The 15,601-nt window shown below is 36.0% G+C and overlaps 2 protein-coding genes across 3 annotated transcripts; one reads left to right on the top strand and one right to left on the bottom strand.

Annotated features, from left to right (window-relative positions):
* Positions 1–220: 220 nt before the first annotated feature.
* LOC103929511 (trihelix transcription factor PTL-like) lies at positions 221–4,913 on the bottom strand. 2 transcript variants are annotated; one of them, XR_007258935.1, is made up of 3 exons: positions 4,269–4,913; positions 2,077–3,455; positions 221–586 (listed from the first exon to the last, which is right to left on the bottom strand). XR_007258935.1 is itself a non-coding variant. In XM_009338715.3 (2 exons), exons 1-2 carry the CDS (start codon positions 4,712–4,714, stop codon positions 2,201–2,203), a joined length of 1,701 nt encoding a protein of 566 aa, XP_009336990.2. In that variant the 5' UTR covers positions 4,715–4,913; the 3' UTR covers positions 1,892–2,200. The 2 variants fall into 2 exon arrangements, 1 of the variants encoding a protein (XP_009336990.2); XM_009338715.3 differs by lacking the exon at positions 221–586 and having other exon boundaries at positions 1,892–3,455.
* Positions 4,914–8,518: 3,605 nt separating this feature from the next.
* On the top strand, positions 8,519–9,040 carry LOC125478344. The gene has a single exon (XM_048586489.1). The coding sequence runs from the start codon at positions 8,519–8,521 to the stop codon at positions 9,038–9,040; it is 522 nt and encodes a 173-aa protein (XP_048442446.1).
* Positions 9,041–15,601: the final 6,561 nt, after the last annotated feature.

Raw genomic sequence — 15,601 nt, 5'->3', positions numbered from 1 at the left:
ATGTCAAATTATAATATAGGCTATTAAATTTAAATTATATGTTTAAAATTTGATCTTTTCTTTGAAGATGTTCTTAATAATTAAACTCATGATTATTCAGGTTGGATCTTCTTCTTCCTTTTCTCTATTTTTTTTTTAAATTTTTAAAGAGACTTTCTTTATAATAAAAATCAAACAAAACGCATAACACATTGCAGAGTTCAAATTGGTCTAAAATATGTGAAGAATCCCTTTTAGCTCCTGCCTCCTGGTAAGATAAATCTAAAGCTTATTTTGTTACTACCTGGGATTCTAATGGTAATAGAAAAATTCTGCAGAATTCTTGGTATCTGCGTTACGTACATACATATCAAAGGGTTCATGCGGCTGACCCAGCTTGGGCGAGCTGCTGATCTGATCTCCATGAAAGGACGGTTTTTACCGTTGGTGTTCCCCTGCCCGGGTAACGTATGGCTTCAGTTACCCAGTAAATAAACAAAATTTATTTACTTACAAATGGTGTGAAGGTACGTGCTGCCATGAATCCATGCATGACTTTACTGTCAGTAACTCAGTGTCTGATGACCAATGTGTCTCTACTATTCTACTGTAAGATGTAAATTGTGAATATAAGCAATTAATTGGGTACATGCATGCAATTGCAAGAAACCTTAATTAAGGTATTGAGCATATGTTCTGAGAAGCTGACTCTGTTGATAATATTTTTTTACATAATGGGTTTATCGGTTCTTTTCTCACTTTCTCCATGAGTTTTCAAAATATTGTGGTTTCTTGTTCGATGTTTAATCCATGACCTTTGGTAGCCCTAGGTTTGTGGATGTTGATCAATTTGTTTTTGGCAACAAACCATAAAAATTCCTAAGGAAATAATCAGGTTAAACCAAATAATCGTGGTGCATGCAATTAAATAAGTGAGATACCGACACATGAGATTATCATTAGTTTTTTTATCGATATTACTAAAAAGCAATCAAATATAAATAAATACAAACAAAAATATTGACAATGTACTAATTAAGTATTGATCAACGTAATTGGTAATCGATATTAAGCAATCTATTCCCAAAACTTTAGAACCTAAATCAGAAGTACACGCTGTAAAACAATAAAAGTAACAAACCCAAAATAAGGAGCATGTACTTTTTTCGAAATGATAGTATATATATGCTATAAATCCTGATGATTCTATATCAAAAACTTTTACAAATACGTATGAGTAGGAATTTGTTTATAACCATGTACAAACTTCATTAAGAATCCGAGTGCAACGCAGTATCAATTTCATTAAAAACTCGAGTGCAACGCAGTAGTTTTTTTTATTAGTAACATAATCAAATTTTCATAAAAACCCCAAGTACGTCCTTCTTACATAGTGGTTCTTATGTTAAGTGTGTGTGTGTGTGTGTGTGTGTGTAACTAACTAAACCCCTAGTGCTCTTACATATCCATTTTAGAATTAATGCTTGTGAAGAAGCAACCACGTATGTACATGATGTTCTAGAATACTTAATTATCTATTTGTACAAATGCTATTAGAAAACATTAATTATATATCTTGAAGTAGTTTTGCAGTTCAAAACACAAATAGTTGAAGCACTTTTGGTACTGTCAAAACACTCCCAAACAAGGCTAAAAACAAAAGGGTCTTCAGACTCTTCAGTTGGAAGACATATATAGTATCAATTAGAATTCACAAACCTGCAGTCTGAACCATGAAAAGTATTTTTTTAGACAGCTGCTTGTGTAATTCTCATTTTTCTCCCCCGCTGTAATTAATCACGCTATATAACATGATATGTGGTCAAAGTGACTTTTTTTTTTGGGTTAAGGAACCTTACTTGCTTGATTAGGAACACATCCATTCAGGAAGCAAATTAATCAACAAAGACCATGAGGAAACAATCCTACACTTTAAACTTTTAATAAAAGCCCCCCCAATCAATGCTTTTTACCTGGACAAATTAGAAAAGCACTTTCTCCAGAAACAAAACACATTGGCAAAACTCTACGATAAGAATTAAGTCACATATTTACTCATAGAGAGAACTCAAATAGTCTCTTTAATTAATTAATTACCTTGCTCTAAACTTAGTACTGGTTCTTTTCCCCTTGCTGATGAGCTTCACAGTTCCATACTGGTTCTTTTTCACCAGTATAATAGATGTGTGTCACGTGTTCAAAAAATGCATCACCTGTCCAATTAACGGTTGTCACGTGGTGAGTTGGTTGCATGAGAGTATCTCTCATCCCACAGATTTTCTCCTCCATTAAATGGAATGTGCAACGAGCTAGAGTTCACATCCATATTACAACACGATGGTGAAAGTCCCTCATCCATTTGTTGAACTCCCATCCCATCCTGTCTTTGATTCCAAACTTCCTGGCCTTCTTCATAACAAGACATCTGACTAAAGTACATGTTATTAGTCTTCGTTTCTTGTTTGTGCATCTTGTTCCATTCTGTTGTCATTCTAAAACAAACACTTATATTCTCCCATTTCTCTTTACACTCCCCTCCATTCCTTGTGTAGCCCAAACTACCCATTTTTGCAGCTATCTCCTTCCACACGCCCTCCTCCTTCAGATACTCACTTTCTTGGGATGTGAGTTCCGAGCTAGTCCTCAGCTGTATTAAACTTGCAACTTCATGCTCAGTCCATCTAGGATAATTCTTTCTGTTATCATTACCAGTTTCTTTTGCAATATCGTCCTTGCCATTGTTGTTGTAAGCTCCTTGGCCTGTATATTTGCTTAGAGCCTCCATTATCGCCGCATCTCGAGTTTCAACCCATGCTCTCTCCTTAGCCCAAAACTCGTGCACTTCTCGCTCATACATGGCCGCCTCTTGCTTCCTCCATTCTTCTTCCTTAGCTATCCTCTCATCCGCACTATCTTCAATACTCTTTACCATCTTCTCCATCAATTCCTCCTGGGTCTTTATTACCTTCCCCATTTGTGAGCTCACAAACTCCTCCACCTTTGCTTTCCATTTCTTCTTTACCTGGGTCGCATAACTTTTATTCTCATTCTTATGGCTCTCCATTGACTGTTTCATCATGAAATAATCAATAGCTGAAAGTGACTCATTGTCGTCGATGTTCTCCGAGGGTGGGTTTTGATCAAATTCAGTTGAGTTATTGGAACTAAGGCTCTCGCAGCTTATAATCTTTTGGTCTTGCACAACTACTTCTTCTTGGTTTTGATCTCGGTCAAAACTGCCACTTGGAGTAGGGTGACAAAGAAGAGGGTTTGATCTACCGTAAATGGAGGACTGATTGCTACTTTGATGATGATCTCCATAAATTGCTTCAAGCTGACGAAAGAACCTATAGTGCTTCCCATCTTGCCTCCCAGATTTCCCTTCCTTGGTTTTCTTGTAGTACTTGTACAAGTTCTCAAACTTTTCTTTGCATTTCTTCCCAGATCTCTGGAATCCATGTTCCTCAGCCATTATCCTATACATCAAGAAAATAGAACAACAGGAACAAATTTTAATAAAATTATAGACAAAATATTCATGTACTTAATTTCTCATATCCTCAAAATATTAAATTAAGATAGGATCGTGTAGAAATTATATATTGTTATATTATCAAGATAGCCACACCATTCCTTCCTTTATATAGACTATAAGTCATTGAGATTACTATATATTCAGCTAGAATTTTCAGTTTAAGAATTTCAGTTAATTAAGGTGTAAATTAATAACAGTATTCCACCTTACATCGATGTCGTATGAAATGTATGGCCTTTTTTAGGTGTTAAGCAGATTCCATTGCCCTAATTGAACAAGAAGGCCTCTCAACGAGAAAACTACTCTCAGTCTTGGAACAGTCAATTTGCATACCAAAACCAGAAAAAGAATAAAAAAAGAAGACCTGGGTCGATCTCTAGTTAACTCAAATACTTTGTCATTTTCATGCACTAAATTATCTCAGAAGATCAAACATTAATTCATCAAAAAGCCTGACAGTATCTAAGAAAATAACATTACTATATGAAACAATAAGTAGGCTCGCTAGGATTTCAGAAGTAAAATAAATGAAATTTCACACTTTCAATTTCTTTCTCTTCTGTTTATGTTGAAATAAAAATGAACATCCATCTTAATTAATGAAAAAAAAATGACAAATATTACAAGAAATTAGAAAGAAGAAAACACCTCAGCTGGTTGTAGTGACCTCATTCTCCATATATTTTGTGTTGATGAAAAGAATTGAGAAAGAAGTTAGTATATACAAATTAAGAACAGAAGCAATAGGATATACCTAGAGACTTCATCCCACAGGGGTCCTTTCTGATTAGTCTCCTTGAACTTGGAATCAAGAGCAGATCTAATCTCTAAAAGAGTAAGAGTTTCTTGTCTTGGCCACCTACTATTATTATTAGTTGCTCCATCAATATTATTCCATCCATGCTCCAACTCTATCCCATATATCGCAGCAGCAGCAGAAGTATTACTACTAATAGTAATACTAGGATGACAAGCAGTTGTAGTGATCATACTAGTATAACGATGATGGTCGAGCAAGCCAGCAGCTGCAACAATCTCACTGCCTACCAATATGGGGTGGTGATGATAATGGGGCGGCGGTGGCGGTGGAGGCGTGAGATTGTGGTGTACTGAAAATTGCTCTGGGAATTGTAAGGGCTTACAAAACTGGGTTTTTGAGGCCATCAGATGCCGGAGATCTGGAGGTCCATAGTCATCCATATCCCTAGAGAGAGAGAGAGAGGGGGGGGAAATTTGGCTAGCAGTAATTAACAGTCGCAGTTATTCATTGGCGAAAGAGCTTTTGCTTTTTAGAATAGAGGAGAGAGAAGGGAGGGAGAGGGGGACCAAGATTTCTGTGTGCATTGCAGAATGTAAGCTTTTACCATTGGAGACAGGATCCGAGTCTAACGCAACTTTCGTCACTCTTGCATCACTGTCACTCTGTGGATGTGAGAAAAAAATTATAAGGAGAATACGTAATGACAGATGGAAAAGCATTCCATGAGAGAGCATGAAAATCCTGTTCTGTACCATGGGATTGCGAACAGTGCCACCCGTGTGTGGTTTTTACCTTTTCAGTATTTGACTGGCCATCCACCCATCTTTACGGTTTTACCCTTCTAGGGTTCTAACTTCTGTCTAGTCAATTAGCCATCTGCACCACCTTAGTTTAGTGCTGAGAGCAGTGCCTTCGAGCACCAGGTGAAGAAAATTGAGTTTTCACCGTAAAATCAATTAGTAATATAGGAAATGTTCCAATTTCTTGTAAGTCATTGCATGGTCTTCCCTCTCATCAATGTGAGATTCATTCGCAACGTGCCCCCTCACGTGTGGTGAATTTTCAAGCCTAACACAAAGACAACACAACGGGGTGATGTGAAGCGCGTGTGACTGTTTAACTTCACACATGGGACAATCTACATACTATGAAAAAAGTTAAGGTTTCACCATAAAACCACTTGGTAATATCGAGAGTAGCCAAACCTCTTTAAGCCTTTGCATAATCCCTCATCTCATCAACATAGAATTCATTCTTAACACCACTAGGTCTTCCATTTTCACTTAAAATCTCAAACCTTAATGTGTCTTGTTTTAGTAATACCATCTGACTTGGACATACTCTTTAAAATAGGTGAGTCATAATAACATTGTATACTTGATCAACGGTGGGTTATGTGCTTAAATACATTGTCCCCTTGTTTCCTTCTCTATTTGTTTACCAATCATCTGCTTAGACGGTTGGATTGGTCATCACAACTCTTTTTTTTGTAGAATTATCAACAATTATTATTGGTGTAGAGTTTGCATATCAGAGGGGTTGCCATTGTCTTTGGTTGGAAAGTGACAGTTCTAGTATTATTTCTGCTCTTCAATCGTCTAATTTTGATTCTTCTTGGCCTCTCCGTACGCAATGGTCTATTTGTTTGGATCGCATTCGGAAAATGACTTTCTACGCATCTCACATATATCGCGAAGGAAATCTTGTTGTTGACAATTTTGCTTACATGGGTTTGTCTTCTCCATCTTTAACATGGCATGATTCTACTCCGATAGCGGCTTGTGCTATTTTGTTTTTAAACTATATTGGCTTGTCTGGCTTACGCTTCTCAAATTAATATGCATGTCGGCATCCATGTTTATCTCACTTTTTTTTTTCCTCCTAACTTTATGGTGTTGTTTGACTTGTTTGTTAGGTTTAGACCTTTAGGTTTAGCCTCTCTCTCTCTCTCTCTTCATTCCCTTTGAAACAATTCCCAGATTCAAAGGTTTAAACCTACAAATACTAACATGAATTACATCGTATAACAGCTCAAATTCGGCAAACTGACCAAGCACTCTAAAATCTATAATTTACATCCTATTTTGCCTCCCAACCTTGTATCAGTTAGGAGTAGGAACAACCATCTTTTTGGCTCACATGGCAAAGCATTTCCAAGCGAATATTTGAATCAGACTCCACATTTGAACAAATCAACCAAAAGTGGTTTTTTGAAGGCGGATGGATACTTGCGAGCAATATTCGATATTTGACTTTACCACAAAGGGATTGTGGGTGCTCCTTTCACAGCTGGACATCACCATCAATCATTTCAGCTTTTAGACGTACGTCTTTGATCAAATATTGGTTTACCATATATGATCCCAAAGGGAAGAAAACATAGGCCTCTTTATTTCTTATCTTTATAACAGTAATTTAGTTCTAAACAATATTTGAGGCAGTAGTTCCAACAATAATCTTTCATCTCTATTATGTTAATTAATGCATAAGTTCCTAAAAGATAAGGCGTTCTTATTTAAATTAATAAATAATTTCATGTTTAGGCATCTAATTTCTTCTTCAACTTCCTGTTTTGGCTTCTCATCATCATATTATTGTGGCCTTTGAGTTTTTATTGGGATCGCTTTGAGCCATTTTAGCTTTCTAGCTGCTGGCATCAATGTAATGACACGTTTATGAGTTTATTCAATCGAATTTATCTTCAGACAGAAAAAGAAAAAAACTAAAGTTAATAAATACAACTAACCTAATCCTAATATTGAAAATATTTTGTATTCTTAATAAAAAATGAAAATATTTTGGATAACCGTGGCTTGACACTAGTTGTTTTTAAAGAGAAAAAAATAATAATAAAAAGATGAAAACATTTTGTAAATGCAAGCAAATTACCAAAAGAATAAGCTTGTCTCACTAGATATGATGCGACGAAACTTTAGTCCACAAATCATCTCCATAGTGTAAAATGGTAGGTTTGTGACAATATTAACCCTAACCATACCTCACAATTTTTATTTGATTACACTAGCATCCCTTGATGTTTTCCGTGTGGGTAATGTTAGGGAGACTAAATTTGTAAACTAAATAATATGTCACCAATCGTAATGAGCACATTTATTAACGTTTAAATATTAAACCAATCATCAACTTCCATGTCTTTTAGTTTCCAAAATTTTGTCTATAAATTTAATCTTTCTAGTATTATCCTTTCCGTGTTCACACAAATCCCTTGAGGTTTATAATAATACCCCTTGAAGTTTCATATTGTTTCCATGAAGCCCCTTCTGTGAAAATATAATCCAAAAATCGATTATATCATTAAAAAATTCTCCACAAATTTCTTATAGTTAATCACATAGATTTCACATAACTCCTCATATTCATTGATTTTTTTCCACAAAACTCCCTGAGCTTTTGTAAATAAGAACTCCTAAAATTTTAAGATGCTTTCATATATAAATCATTAATTATAATATAACATGGCATAAGTTGTTCAAGAGCTAAAAGAAAATCTTTTAAAGTGAAAAAAAAAAAAAACTTTTAGCTATTGCTATTGATGCTAGAAAATGGTTAGTCATTAAAGAACTTGTGTGGACACAGGCAGTTGAAGCGGGTAAGATGAACCATATCCTAAGAGATAGATTGGTTCACCTGGAATCAAGCTACATCCATTGTGGTGTATTGATATTTGTGTGTGTATTACAATAGTTTTGAGTCATTACATATGTAGGGCAGCCTATTTCTCAAGGAAGGTCATGTTCGTGGCCTTATAGCAAAGGTGTTGTGGCCTCTCCCAATCCAAAAAATATATATTTATATATCTTAGTACCCGAGTCAAAATACGAATACAAATACTGTCATTTGTTTAAAAAGAAAAAAAAAAAAGACAGTCATTCATACAACGACGGAATTGAAAACACCCCCTTATTTGTTTATATGACATGTAAATCCAGTTCTCCTGGGTATGATTTCCATGCAAGCAAAGATAAAAACGCGATCACTTCATGCTTCATACTTCATATCCGATTTCTAGTCCAAGTTCGACATGACAAATGATACAGAAAGCGGAAAGCCCTTGCAAGTTTGCAACCGAGTCCAAAGTCCACAATCTCTACTTTTAATTGAGTCCAAATTCTTCAGCCCCAATTCACATACAACCCAAAACCCAACCCACAAAAATTGAAAAATATTGTGGGGAAATAGGAAGGTCCTTTTTCTCGGTTTCCAAATTTTCCTGGAAAATTTGGATGTGCGAGAAAACATGTTTAGGGCTCACTGCTCTCACACATCCACCAATCCCAAAACTTCCATCTATTCCATTACCGTCACTGCAGACCCATCTCAATTTCTCTTATAATTCGCCCCTCAAAACTGAAATCCCAAAAATACCCAAAAGATTTGTGGTATTTGCAAACAACGACAACGGGTTGGAGCAGGATTCGAATTCCAAGGAGAAGGTAGAAGAGAAAGGCAAAGATGAAGGAATTGGATCCGACGGTAGTGGCAGTGTTGATGATTTAGGGAAGAATCAACAGCCTTTATTCGGCAACATCAGATGGGGTGATCTCTTACCAGACCCAGATCCTAACAACGTCTTGGCTGTCGGATTTACTGGGCTGCTGACGTGGGTGAGTGTGCAGGTGCTGTCCATCGCATCGGCTATGCTTGTTGTTGTTTGTAAGTATTCCTTCATTGCTGTTGTGCTTCTCTTCATTCTCATTACCTTCTTTGGCTCACTCGTCTTCCAATTTTACTCCCAAACTTCTTGAAAAAAAAATTAAGGGTTTTTGGACTTTAATTCTTAAAAAAGATTAAACTTTAATAAAAATCTGGTGTTCATAATTCAAATTTATGTTGTATTTTGTTTTAACATTTAGGGAGTGTAGTCAATTTGGATTTTAGAGGATTTTAATGGATTTTTTAAAGTGATAGATTCTAATAAAGGATTTTAATAGACTCTACAAATCTATATGGATTTTGGTAGATTTATATGGATTTTTATTATAGATTTCTATGGATTTGTATGAACTTATTTCATGGATTTCTAGGGATTTATAGTTGATTCCTACAACATAAATGATATAGAAATCTGACACACAAAGTAAAAATTCAGATAAAGCAACCACAACAAAAACACATTGTAAAAGCTCAAGGTCATGTATTAGTTTACTATACTATAGTACTATGCATCAATATCCTCATCACCTAATATTTGTTAATGAAAATGCTAAATAGATAAATACACAATCAAGATTAAATGTGAAAGATGTTTTGAGTTAATTGCTGGTCAATGTGAAAAATCTCTCTCCACCATTAGAATCTCTCTCTCTCTCTCTCTCTCAATCTGAGAAAATAGAAGAAAAGGAAAGATAAGAAAGCAAAAGCAGCTGCTGACGGTTTCAAAATTTCAACAAAGGAAACAATTAGAAGCTAACACCTTTGTGCCGAAAATTTAAATGGGTTTTAATTGCCATTTGGCTCTTATTAGACAACACAAAATAGTAGCTCAAAATGCGATTAAATCCCGACGAAAACGATGAGGGTTTAAAACCAACACCATGGTGCAGACACTGCCAAGCCTTGAAACCCCGTGACAGGCAGCTATCAAGCTCAAGCGCGAATATGTACTTTTGCCAAGGTGGAAGCCAAGGAGAAGAACGAGTTGTCGCAGGAGTACAACATCGAGAGCATTAAGAGAGAAGTCAGTTTGAAGAAAGAAATCCTAGGGGTGTGAATGGGATTCTTCACAGCCCTTTTTATTCGTAAATTGGCTCTCAAATCCTCCAAAATCCATTACTTAATGAAATCCATTAAAATCCATAACATTTTGAATACCCACGTATTTGTAGCAAGAATTTTAAATCTTAATTAACTACACCTGGATTTGAATGTATTCTTTCAAATCTTGTTAAATCTTACTTTGACTACACCATAATTTTAAAATCCTAATTGACTACAAGCTGATTCTAAAATCTTTTACAATTCTTTCAAATCTTAATTTGACTACACCCCCTTTAATAGATATCTTATTTAATGTCGTTACATAAATTTCAAATTTATTATTATACATTTTTTTTAATTTTTTAATTTTGTTGAACTTCTTTTAATTAATGTATCTAAACATTTATATCATAATTTACTGAATTAATATACTGAAATGTATATACATAAATATATTGTAATGAATTACTGGCACATAAAAAATATGCTAAAATATAATTGCAGCGAAAAGTTCATATCTAAACATATTATACTAGTGTACCAAAATATCCGTAACTAAATATATTATACCAAACTGTACAAAAATGTCTGTACCTAAACATATTACACTAAACTAGCGTGTTGAAATATCTGTACATATAGAGATGACAATTCAAACCGTTAAACTCAATAATTGTGGATAACCGTTCTAATGGAGCGGATTTGGATATGAAAATTTAGGTATGTTATGGATATGGGGAAAAATAGTAAACTTTATTTGGTTATGGTTTTGGATATGGTGTTATTGGGATTCCCAATCTGTATTTGTCTCCAAATTCGAACCGGATAATATATATATATATATATGAGAGTTTTAACGAAAAGCCCACACTACTGTTCACTTTAACGAAAAACCACATTTTTACACTAAAAAGTCAATCCTGGTACTATTTCCTTTATCCTTTATTTTGTTCTTATTATTAAAACTCAAAATTTTCAAGCCATTTTCATTAGTTTTCCTTATATATATTTATATAATATAATTTATAAATAATATATAGTATTATAATATATATATATATATATATATATATATATTATTTATCCCACATCGCCCAAGGGAGTGATCCTTAAATGTATATTCTCATCCCTACCTAACACGAGGCCTTTTGGGAGCTCACTAGCTTCGAGTTCTGTAAGAACTCCAAAGTTAAGCGAGAAAGGGGTTAGAGCAATCCCATGATGGGTGACCCACTGAGAAATTGCTCGTGAGTTCCCAAAAACAAAACCGTGAGGGAATGGTAAGCCCAAAGAGGACAATATCGTGCTACGGTGGTTGAGCGGGCCCGGAAAGTAGTCCCCCCCTGGCCGGGATGTGACAATTTATATTTGAGTTAACCTATACCATTATTACATATTCATTATTCACAACATAATATATTTAGTATAGTATAATAGTATTCACCGAACCCTATACTATATTTATTATACACCAAACATCATGTTTATAGGATATATCAACAACCAACATCATCAATATTTTATTCAATACTCTTATTTTTGTACTCTACAAAATTCAATTGTTGTTATGTTTTGTATTATTGGATGTGGTTATTTAATGACAAAATTAGTATTTATTAAATTATTGTGCATCAATTGGATGAATATAAATTTTTGTTTTTTACGAAGATAGATATAACGGTTAACCTGTGACAACTAGGGGTGGTTCGGTATGGGATCTCATACCGAAACCCTTGTCCCGATTCCCAAACCGAAATTTTTGGGAATCCCAAATTCAATACCAATCCCAAACCAAATTTTCAGGAATCCCAATTTTCGGGAATCCCGAAATAATTTCGGGATTCGGGACAAATCGGGAATCTCGAAATGCTTTTGGGCTTTTGGACTAAAATTTGACATATTATGTTTTTGGAGTAAAATTTGACATATTATGCTTTTAGGCCCAAACTGCCAATTTGTTATTTAATTTTATACTAATTTGACATCTTCCTGCTTAGTACCATAGCTTTCTTCAAGACACTTATATGCAGCTTCAATATCTGCATATGTATTCTGCTCACTTGCCTGGAACAATGAAAATATGGGACTTACGTGATGCACTGTGCTCAAACAACTAGTTAATACAAAAACTGTTCAAATATCCAACAGACCTTTCCAGTTGATTGCCCATACCCCGAATAGTCGTACCTGCAAAACATTACAGATATGTAACATTGAGAATATTATTAATTACAATGAAGGATAACAGATAACTGATAAATTATTTCTAAACAACGAGGATAACACAATTTCTCGCAGACATGAACCAAACAACTAAGTTAACCCTATGACCCTATGGCACCAGATGAAACTTACGCAATGACAATGGTAATGCATCATATGGTATGACGAGTATACAAAGCTACACCACAACTGCAATCCTAGTGGACATTGAATGACTGATCGCGGTGCGAAAGGCACTCACAGCTACTATATCATCTCAAACTAGACTGTCTAAGCAGGCAAAGGGGCTGGATAATCCACTCAATAGATGGCAGAAAAGGTAGATCAAAGGACCGAACATCAACATCATAACTGATTTGGCTTTCCTCAAATTAAAAGAAGGTATATCACAGCACAAGTCCCACATCGCATTTCTTCTATATTGAAGCTGCATATAAGTGTCTGGTAAAGCCGTGAAGGAAGGCTGCTGAAAGTAAGGAAATCGAAAGGAAGTCAAAATTGAAATGGTGATCTAACCTAAAAACAAATGAACGACACAGATTAAATCTAAAACAATGAACGGTTGAAATAATTCTCTTATAATGAAAAAATAATATATATATATATATATATATATAATATTTATTTCAATTCGGTATGGGAATACCGAAAAAATGGAGATGCAATACCGAATCCCATACCGAAAATTTCGGTTTGGTTCGGGATGACATACCAAAAATTTCGGGAATTTTGGTTTGGGATTTTTTTGGTTTGGGATCGGGATTTTTTCGGTTTGGTTTGGGATTTTTGGGATTTTTTTCCAGCCCTAGTGACAACCTGTTCCAAATTTTACGTTTTTATTTTATTTTAAAAGCGTGAATTTACGAAAATGCCATAGAGATAAAGATTTTGACTTATGTTAATCTTCGTTTAGAGAGACGTATGACTTATTTTTTTAATATATTCTCATAGTACTTGTTGGTGTGAATGCATTGGCGAAAACCGTTTGTGAGTCCGGATTATAACGGTATAGTTATGAATGTTTGAAATTGGTTATTTAAATATTTGAATTCCCACCTTGTGGGATTAGTGAACCAATTAAATTAAGGGGACAAGGAACCAATTAGAAGAGGGGAGGAAAGCTTGCAGCCAATCAGAAAGAAAGAAGAAAAAAAAAATGGGAAAGCTTCCCGTGCACCCGTGCCCGACTTGTGTGACCACCAATTCTCCAAGGCTTATTCCGGCCAACTCCGATGAAATTTTTCGACATCACCACCACCATCTTGAAGCTCTCATTCCCCTCTACAAAACCCACCCAAGAACCACCTTGATTAACCATGGTATGTGGCAGTTTGATGGCCACAAAAGTTGGCAGTTCTCACGGTGCTCCGAGCACCCTTTTTGATTTTCCGGCAAATCGGCAAAGTGATGGCCGATGCCACCACTTGGGCTTTGTAGCCCATCATCCCAGGAGCAAAACCCAACCAACCTTGACCCCGTTGGACCACTTTAGAAGACGAATCGACACCGGGAAGTTTTAGGCACCCACCGGCTTTGTGGGCAAAATTGACCATCTTCCATCCACTTTTGGACTTCGTGACAGGTATGAAAGTTGCTCCACTCACTGAGATCTTCATTTTTGTGAAGTTTGAGAATTTTTAGAAATAGTTGGATTTTCCGGCGAGTCGGGGCGGCCGACCGCCACCCGCGGTGGCGCGTGCGGCGGCGCATGGCCAGTGGGCCGCCAATGCTATTTTTAGGCTATGTCAAATGGTTTGAATTCAGTTTTGTCATTTGAATGACGTAGGTTGATCGTTGGAACCTAAATTCGTTACGATACGTTGCTTGATAAAAATGTGAATCGACGATCTGACTGTTGGATCGTCACCAAAATTGGATACATTATAATACGTACTATTTAAAGATCATCGGAATTTATGGATCGGGAATCCGACTTACGGATCTTCTTGAATTGGATTTGTAAGTTAGCAAAATAAATGATCACGGCCACTTGTTTTAGGCAATTGGCGGAGATCTGACCGTTGGATCGTAATGAAATTTTAATATGTTATTCTAGAAACATATTGTGGATCGTTGGGAGTTGCGGATTGGAAATCTGATATGCGGATCTTCCGGGTCGAGTTATACAGGTTTGTAGACCCTACCGTTAATCTTTGTTCGACTGTTGACTTGTGGTCAATGGGTCTCAAACTATTTTAGAATGCCCATGAGGTTGTGTTTTATGTGAATTACGTATTTTACGGATAAGATTTATGAGATGTGATTTGATAATTGGTCACATGGACCAATCATTCAGGACATCTCGATGCGTGCGCTAGAGAATCATAGCGTAGACTTCAGGTGAGTGGATTTTTTCTTTTTTATCGTACATATTATTGAGAGTTCTATCGACGCTTTTAAATTGATTAGGTATATTACCTTCATATATAATTATTGTGAATGATTGAAGTACTATATGAACTACGAATGACTTGATCCCTGTTTAGGGTACATAGGCAGTCTAACGAGACATTAGATGCAGCCATAATATATTTGAGACAAAAGCCTTATTTGGGAAATTGAGTAACGCGAAGGAAATTGGTAAATGCAAGTTTTAGTTTTGTGAATTAGTTAGTTAAATTAGTGTTAATTGGGTTGTCATGGATAATTATTCCTGAAAATAAGTAGTTCGGGAGTAGGGCGTTATTGATTGTACATTTCACACCGTATTGTTTATAATGGAAAATGCTACGACATGGTTGAGTATTAGATTGCATCATGGTATATCCATATGTATATTACTTGCATATAATTATTGGGAATGCTTTCAAGTGCAAAGGTGAACGCAGGACACCCAGATAAGTTTAGGTGAGTTTATGGTATTAGTTGAATCGATTGCGTTATAGCATGACTACATTTATGTGTTAGGCAACTCCGATACTGTCGTATTGGTTGCCATGAGTTGCACATGTTATATTGAGATGCATTGAAAGCTCACAAACCTACACCCCGGTGTTAGTGCCCCCGTCCGTGGCCAGGGCACAGTCCTTCACGTGATGTTCACCTCTCGCACCTTACGCTCACCTTAGACTCAAGGTAGGTGCACATGTTTGTCATACAAACCACTATAGGTGGTTCCGACTCGTAGGTGATCCGCGATTATTTGCCCAGTCTTCACGTGATCGTAGCACTTGAGCATACTTATATACACTTAGTCCTGTCGTACAGACCACTAGAGGTGGTTCCAACTCATGTGCAGGGATGTTTGATGAGCTATAGATTAAGTCGTTCAGGTCACTATAGGTGATTCCCAACTTGTATGCTAGTATTGATTGCTGAGATATGGATACCTGCACCCCGGTGTTAGTGCTTCCGCCCGTGGTCAGGGCACAGTCCTTCACGTGATG

Source organism: the organism of the source record quoted next, unplaced genomic scaffold, assembly GCF_019419815.1.
Source record: "Pyrus x bretschneideri cultivar Hongxiangsu unplaced genomic scaffold, Pyrus_bretschneideri_v1 Contig24, whole genome shotgun sequence".
Lineage (NCBI taxonomy): Eukaryota > Viridiplantae > Streptophyta > Magnoliopsida > Rosales > Rosaceae > Pyrus > Pyrus x bretschneideri.
Note: the sequence above shows the minus strand (reverse complement) of the source record. Positions and strands in the feature narration are given on the sequence as shown.